Source organism: Hippocampus comes, unplaced genomic scaffold (assembly GCF_001891065.2).
Source record: "Hippocampus comes isolate QL1 unplaced genomic scaffold, H_comes_QL1_v1.1 scaffold28, whole genome shotgun sequence".
Classification (NCBI taxonomy): Eukaryota; Metazoa; Chordata; class Actinopteri; order Syngnathiformes; family Syngnathidae; genus Hippocampus; species Hippocampus comes.
Genome location: NW_017805405.1, coordinates 387,781 through 396,056, shown reverse-complemented (window position 1 = coordinate 396,056; position 8,276 = coordinate 387,781). Strand labels below are relative to the sequence as shown.

At 40.1% G+C, this 8,276-nt stretch overlaps 1 protein-coding gene across 2 annotated transcripts in view; it reads right to left on the bottom strand.

Moving 5' to 3' along the window:
- The window catches only part of gnas (GNAS complex locus), a 35,383-nt gene that overhangs the window by 5,634 nt on the left and 21,473 nt on the right, over positions 1-8,276 (bottom strand). The window contains exons 6-12 of one of the 2 annotated variants that reach the window (XM_019873104.1): positions 7,027-7,081; positions 6,816-6,889; positions 5,408-5,466; positions 5,175-5,295; positions 3,622-3,752; positions 2,724-2,791; positions 90-568 (exon numbers count right to left, since the gene is read on the bottom strand). In XM_019873104.1, the coding sequence (XP_019728663.1) occupies positions 422-568; positions 2,724-2,791; positions 3,622-3,752; positions 5,175-5,295; positions 5,408-5,466; positions 6,816-6,889; positions 7,027-7,081 (655 nt within the window). In that variant the 3' untranslated portion in view covers positions 90-421. Of the gene's footprint in view, positions 1-89; positions 569-2,723; positions 2,792-3,621; positions 3,753-5,174; positions 5,296-5,407; positions 5,467-6,815; positions 6,890-7,026; positions 7,082-8,276 lie in introns of those variants that run through there. The other variant, XM_019873105.1, reaches the window with a different exon arrangement.

Below are 8,276 nucleotides of genomic sequence, written 5' to 3'. Positions count from 1 at the left end.
TGTGTGTGTGTGTGTGTGTGTGTGCGTGTGCGTCTTCATGCTCCCATGTGCAGTACGATTCAATATCTGAGCACGACACTTGTATTTCGGTCAAGCATATAGGAGATCTGTTCCCATCTGTGCGCAACAGTTCTCTCGCTCCATCAAAGTGGCAACACTCCAAGCGGCTGCAAATGTAAAGTGAATTCCATCCAGTCCAGACTTGTGTGACAGAGGAGAAAAGTGGCCAAAGTGAGGGTTGGTTGTAGACCACGCCCCCTCAGACTCGTCCATCAGAATGGAGTTAGCAGCGAGGGGAAGTTGGCATCATGTACTGCTTTAAGTGTCTTTTTGGCATGTCTGTGGAAGAGTTCAAAGCCTCAGGGTGTTTCCCAAGTTTGTTCTTTTTGTTTTGCTTTTTCCTTTTTATTTTGCCGTCCCATCACAAGAGCTCGTACTGCCGCAGGTGCATCCTCTGGATGATGTCTCTGCAGTCGTTGAAGACACGGCGGATGTTTTCCGTGTCGACGGCGCAGGTGAAGTGGGGGTAGCAGTAGTGCCTCCCGTCCCCGCTGGCAGTGCTGATCCTCTGGAGAAGGAACAGAACGACATCATCTCAGTAATAGGAGATTGCTGCTGTGTCTAAGTTTGTATACTGAAGGAAAAAAAAGCCCTCATTTGAATTTAATGAAATCCTACATGTCGCACACATCGGTTTCTCATGATTACAATGTGTTCAATTGATGTGTATTTGACAATTTATGTATCAGAAGAAGATGGGAAAATTGCATCAGGTTACCACAACTTAATCATGTGCACCCAATGCACATGATCAAATTGAAGGGGAAGTCAACTCCAAAATGTTCTTGACAATATCATATATTTTTTTCTGAGTTTGGTCATGTAATGTTCTCAAGATGGGCTGGTGGACTGGTCAATGCCTGAACAACTATGACATAATTTTCAGTCGGCAACATTTCTTTTTGAGTGTGCTTTTCCGACTGCAATGAAAAAGGTAATTGATTTTGAATTCATTAAAATCAAAGGAAAATACTTTTCAGAAGGACAACTTGTACCTAATTCCTGTATTGGAAATCATTTTCATTTATTTGTGGAGTTATTTTTTGTTAGCTATGAATCGCCTCTATAATAAATGCATGACATTAAAAAAAAAACCTTTTCAATTTATTTGTCAGAGCGATTTTTTAAAAATCTTTTTTTCCCCAGCAGCTTCCATAGTTCAAAGCAGATAGCCATGTAAGTGATTGCCAGATGTAAAAAGGAGAGGAAGATAAAAAAAATAATAAAACAAAACAATGTGTGGCAGTGCTGACTTCCCACTTGACCTCACAGTCTTTGTAGAGAAAATATTCAATCTCTGTTTACTACTTTTCAAGGAACTAAGTTATTTCAGCACATAAACCCATCAAAAATCAGCAAAGTTGGGCTTCAGATTCTGCATGCAGCATGCATTTATTTCAGGCAAAAGAATGTTGTTCGGTTCCAAAAGCTTCATCTGTGTTGCGTTTGTCTAACTGCATTTAGGAGAACAGTTCGGGGTTCACAGAGGATGATATACTAGAGCGGTAAACTGACTTCAGCTATTAATATAATGAGAAGCAGTTCAGATAACGGATGGGGGATGGGTTTGAGATAATTTTAAATTTCTTTTTTTTTTCTCTTTCTTTTTAAATCATTTTCCTTTTACAGCTTCCATAGTTCAACGTCTGTCCTAACTAATGTACACTGCTTGGAAAAGGATAGATTCAGTTTTTGTGTTGTTTATTCTTGATGCACAATTGAGAACTTTTCTATGAGCCGCCATGGGCATAATTGTGTCTGGTGGGATGCTACAGCTCACTGGCAGACTAAATCAACAGCGCCCTCTTTTGGTACCTCTCAAGCAGTATTTTGCCTTTGTTATTGGCAACTAAAAGAAAATTTGAATTAAAATCCACCCAATCGACATGTCTCGAGAGGAAAAAAAAAATCAGCTGATCTATTTACAGTGGAACCTCTTCAGTGGAGGTTTGAATGCGTCTGTGATTGTATGGATCAGAATGGGGGGAATAAAAACAAGGTTTAATGATGCTGTGACAGCCCATTTTTTTAGACTTCCATTATTTCTTGTAGTTGTTTTAATTTTTTTATTCTAAATTAGAAAAAGGTAGACCAGTGTGACAAAATGGATTGTGTAGCGTTTTCACTGTATTTTAAAAACAGGTGTAAAGTATGCTGGATGGATGGCTGCTGGAGCTGAGGATGAGGAGAGATGAGCGTCGGCATGGAGCGCATATGGACCAGAGATTCGGTGCTTGGAATTGAAGTGGATTTTCATGGGAGAGGAAAAGTGAACCAATCTCTTTTTCATCAATGGACGCTACAGCTTCTTGTTTACATTTTGAGCATGACGTCTCTGATCCACTGGTGAAAGGACACTTTGAATCTCTCCTCTTTCATCTGTAATTCCTTCCAACAACAAGGCATATGCAGGAATAGTGGTTATGATTGCATGACTGTCCATGTCTTATGTCATGAGTTGTGTTATATTACCATATTTTGTTAACTGCTCTGTAAAGCGTTTTGTTACAACTGCAGCTGTTGTGAAACCGCTACATTAATAAAGATGTATAGTATTGTGTAATGTGTCCTTGAGTGCCTGAGTTGTTTTTTCTTTTTAGTTTTGATCTGTCAGTTGAGGAATCAATGTGTCGTTAAATATGGAACAAACAAGAAACACTCACCCAGAATTCATCTCTTATGAAGTACTTGGCCCTTGTGACACGGGGATCTTCTGCAGGCTCTGGTGTCGCTGCAAGAACAATAGACCACAGAAGTGGATAACTAAGACAAAACATTCACACATGGCAAACCATTTGAGACTGTTCATGGGGCCGGTTGGGTGTGGGGGGGGGGGGCATGGGCCGCGTACACTCTTTTAGCAATCTGACTTTTACAAAAGCTTTCACTTCACTTCAGTGACCAAAATATTAACATATTTTCCCGGCATTTTGTTTGCAAAGAAAATATTTTAGAATCCACATTGAGCAACAAGTAGGTATGAGCTTGGTTGGAATTTGAAAGATTCCTGTTCCAATTCCTCATGTCTATTGCGGTTGCAAGGGGGGGGGGGGCATGGGCCGCGTACACTCTTTTAGCAATCTGACTTTTACAAAAGCTTTCACTTCACTTCAGTGACCAAAATATTAACATATTTTCCCGGCATTTTGTTTGCAAAGAAAATATTTTAGAATCCACATTGAGCAACAAGTAGGTATGAGCTTGGTTGGAATTTGAAAGATTCCTGTTCCAATTCCTCATGTCTATTGCGGTTGCAAACAATTGTCTGATTCATCTTGAATCTGTGCAGGCTACAATAAAATTTCAGGACAACTGAGTTATTCTAGAGAGTCACAGTTCATGGATTTTGTAACACAGTAATGACCCAAAACACACAGCTCAAAAGACAACTGGAGCAGTTTGTGCTTGAACAATGAGTCAAAATTCCTGCTGGGAGGTAGAGAAGTCTCATTATTATTTTTTCATTCAAACACTAGCTGATATGGTATATATTCTGTATGCTAACATTTTATGTGATAGTGTCTAGTGAGTTTGGAGAAGATTTGTACAAGGACTCCTCACCATCGTCAGGTGTAGTGTAGCGAGCAAATTCCGCAAAGTATTCCTCAATTTTGGACTTCCCTGCCAGCACTTTCTCTGCAAGGAGGTCCTGTTTATTTAGGAACAAGATGACAGAAATGGTTCGCAGCCACCTGAAGAGAACACAACACTTTGGATTACACTCTGAGCCAACTCCCAACCTCCTGAGAAAAACACTGGATTATTTGCCAAATAACAGAAAACTTACAAAAACGCAAAAATTTTGGTAATCCCCAACTGTTGTGTAACTTTAATGGCCGCCGGATGTTGTAAATAAATGACGTGATGGACATTTGATGCTGTTGTGCAGCATCTGTTGCTGGGGAACCCTCACGTAAAATTATGTAGAAGTGAAAAAGCAGGACACTTCACAAACCAGATGGGAAAGTGACTTCTGAATGTAACTATATTACATTCAAAAAGCATTCATGCTACTTTTTCTATACAGATACGGCCAAAACTATTGGCGGCTTCATGAAGACTATTCATTTCTCTAATGAAATGACCATAACTCAAAGTGTTTATAGTTTGTTTGCATTTACAACCAATAAACCATTTGCGTGAGGGCAAATGAACCTTGTATTGTTACTGATTTGCAAAAAGAAAAAAATTCTAAGGCAAAAATGGTTATGCCAATGAAAGTTAATAGTTTAGTGTTTGTGTTCCAAAACTGACAACCACCTCTTACTGTAGGTTTGGTTGTGTTTTCTGAGGGACGGAAGCAGAAAACTGTCCAAGATTGGTTATCTTTCAAAAGGCTTTGGACCAGCTTTGATGATTGATGAGGTTTCAGTGGAACGGTGTGGATGGTTAGGTTACGTGTTTCCAGTCTTCACTTGTTTCAAGATACCCGAATTCTTTAAACGCGTGTTTGTGTAATTGGTATATTCAATCGTTCAGAGCAGGTGCTTTTCAAGGTGGAAATGTCATCCAAAGTTGTGACATTTTAAAGACAAAGGAATAGCTCCTGCAGCCAACTCTGTGGCATGCCGTCTATTATGTGCAGCGATTCAACCCAACACGTTTGCCAGTGCGCCGGTACTACAAAAGAGATTTGAAGTTAAAACATTTGGTGAGACAATTTCCCAATGGCAACATTGAATGAGCGACAGTAGTCTGTTTGTCTGTTGCAATTATCTACATTGTACTTTTGCTCGCTTCAACCCGTTTGAGCAATGTGACCCATTACTTTTTTTGGGGTCTAATATTTTTATTGATGTTTTTGACGTTTCTTTTCTGTCTTTTTTTACATATCCGGAACAAGCAGCGTTACAAGAGGAATGCGCTAGTGTTCAGTGATTTCCATAACAAAATACAGATAAACTGTAACGTAATTGGCAGCTCTGCTAATGGTGGTCATTTTTCTCATTTGTATGACATTTCATTTTAAAAAGTGATGTTCAATTATCTACGCAGGCAAGTAGTTTTGTTTTGTTTTGTTTTTTAAACTTTAGACCTTAGTGCCTGTCTTGAAAAATCAGCTTTAGATTTGAATTTTTTGACTTTGGACAATTTCCCCCTGTAGAACTGTTCACCTGTTGTTCCAGATGTTCTTGAAAAGGTTGAGAGCCTCCTGCAAACGGTTGGTCTCATTGTCCTCTCTGATCACCATGTTGTAACTGCTACTGGCCACCACAAAGATAATGGCCGTCACGTCTGCCAGGAGGAAGACATGAAAAACAGAGAAGTCACAAACTCTCCGATAATTTTGTGGCGAACGAATCAAGAGGCAAAAAAAATTTGTTTTTTAAATGACGCCACACGCTACCATTAAAGCACTGGATCCATTTTCGGCGCTCATCTCGTTGACCACCAACGTCAAACATGCTGTCAATCAGAGATACAGTAGGGTTCAGAGGTGAAATGCGGATACCACGTGGCTCTCTTGGATAGTCATATATTGGTGAAATTGACTGAATTGAGTAAGCTGTGCGAATACTGTATTGAAAATAAATCACCATAAAAAAGTTCCAATAAACTGAAATTCCCTATTGTTGTTCAAAATCAAACTTGTGGATCTCCCTAAAATGGAACATTTTCTTTCAAGCACTTCAAATGCTGGATGGTGTCAGGGAAAAGTACATTTTAAATACATTTTGACTAAATAGGGGAGAAAAGTTCATTATTTCAATACATAGTTCATACTCTTTTTATACTTTGGTTGACTGGTTACCCGTCAACATTTTTGTTAATTAATGAAAACTGGGTACCTTGGTTCAATAACCCCCCCCCAACGCAGCTTATCAATACTCACTTAAATAAAAGCCCAAATAGCTAAATCTGACATACGACATATAGACTGAGGTGTTCGAATAAATGTACAGTGATTTCAACGAGCTGTGCGACTGAAAGCTGGTGACGTATATGCACCAGTAATCAAACATGAATGGAAACGACCGCTTATCGAGTCCCACGCAATTCCCAAATAAATTTCAGCCTCTAATGTCTATACATGGAAACCTTGAGAAATTAACCATTCTGTTCGTCAAATGGGTGTTCAAATGTATGTCTTCTTCCATTTCACGAGCTACAGGTAATACAAACGATCGGGACTGCGGTCTGTGGCGTAAACAACATTAGCTCTCTGGTCATGTTCGCAATATCGCTAAGTTTCCTGGCACTGCGAGAGACGCCAGTGTGGGCATCCATCTTAAAGCATGAATAATCCTGCGTTTTCATTGTGCAACTCACTGTACATGTAGCAACCCAACATCATAATGTGAAAATATAATTTTTGAGCATGGGTTGCCCGCATTGGTGACAGTGCGTCTTGAACCCTGTGCCACCCCCCCCCCTCCCAAGTTTTTCTGTTGCCTCTGGGTAGGATACAACACATTTGTCCTCCCACTCCTCTGACATTTAAAACAGACTACTTGATGGTTTCATTTTTATAATTCATTTCTAACGGTTCCAAATGTATGTGTTCATGTTCCATCAGAATGAGACACAATGTAAGCATTTCACAGACATTTACTTTCAACTGCAATTCCCCATTTACTGGGTAAATTGTTTCGAACCCTGTCAAACATCAACAGATCAAGTTGTAATTTCATGCAACTGTGCAGGATTTCAAAGGAAATGTGGATGCAATTTTCTCGATGATTGTTGTTTATGATCTAATTTCAGAGGTGACAAATTGTTTAAAACACATGGTAGGATTTGTGATTTTGACTTACTGGAAATTAACTTTATCCACTTGGAATCTCGTCTCAAAGATCCCTGATGTCAGTACTCTGCACCGCAGCAAATCCTGATACGAAAAAAAAAACAAAAAAAAAACAAAACAATTGAACAGTTGTTAAAATCAATGATGAACTTGCAGTGAAAAATGTTTTTTTGTAAAAGACAGCTAAAAAAGCAACGTGTGAGTGGTGAGCAAAGACTCACCTGGTCTGTTGGAGTGTAGTCGCTCTGCTTCACTATGTCAATCTTGTCTAAAAAGCTGAGCAGAGAAACAAGGACTACTATTAGACAGCTGTAATTATTTATTGTGATGCACAGCAAATTCAGTCAATGAAAAATTTCAGACGAAAATGGCCCAAACGTGTATTTTTGGTTCCCGGTCAAAAGACTGGGGGTCAGTACACCCCGACGTGCCAGTACACCGATGTACAAGAACCCTGACGAGGCCACAGTTGCGAGGGCCCTTTATAGCTGCTCGCAGCTCTAGTATTCGTTGTATTTTTCATGCCAGCAAACAACTCCTTTTTACATTCTTCTGAGAGTCAATGTTAATATGTTACTGAAAATATTTTCAATCACTTTTCCCCCACTTTATCTGAAAGAGTCATAAAAAAAAAGAACTTTAAAATTCAAACATCTGAATGAGAGTTTTGGCAATGGCAAGTGAAACATTTAGCTGGCAGTGAACTCAAATGTATTGCTTAGCGGGACTGAGTCTGAAGGACCTTATTTGGAGTTTGTGTGTGTAGACGCAATGGTAGTGGATGAAGTTGTTAAAAGACAATGTGGGGTGATGACATGGTGCAAAAGAGAGAGCGACAAGAGGCACAGTGGCGTCTGTCTGACATTACTGAGCACATTTCAAAAATAGCTCCCCGGCGCCGCAGCCTCCGGCATCGTTACCACGGAGACCCAACTACAGGTGCTATTAATAGTCTATCAGCTCCCAATCTGGTGAGGCTGGAGTGGCTCCAGGAAAGACAGACAGACACACAGGAGGAGGAAAAGGAGGAGAAGCTCTGGCTTTTGTGCTGGACCTGACAGCAAAGAGGGAGGGAAGAAACAAGGGACTGGACTATACCACCGCAAGCCCCACAGGGAGGAACAGTGGAGTTGGCAAGGAGAGACTCGTCAAAATTTATCAAACAAAACCAAGTGTTGAAGCTCAAATTTCCACGTAGCTAACATTTTTAACATTGTGGCTAACTGCTGAAAAGCATTCAAGACTGCAAGGTGTCAAGTCTTCATATATCAGCCCTCCATCTCCTCCTCCACCTACTCCTCTTTTTCAGCATCCTTTGGCCTACAGATGACTCAGCCTCGGCCATGTTTGCTCCCGGACTTCAATGTTACACAAAGCCAGATTGCTCCAGAATATTCTGGTCTTTGTTAGCGACCCGATCAGATCACAATGCCCTAATATCCTCACAAAGACAAGTACTGATGATCATGTT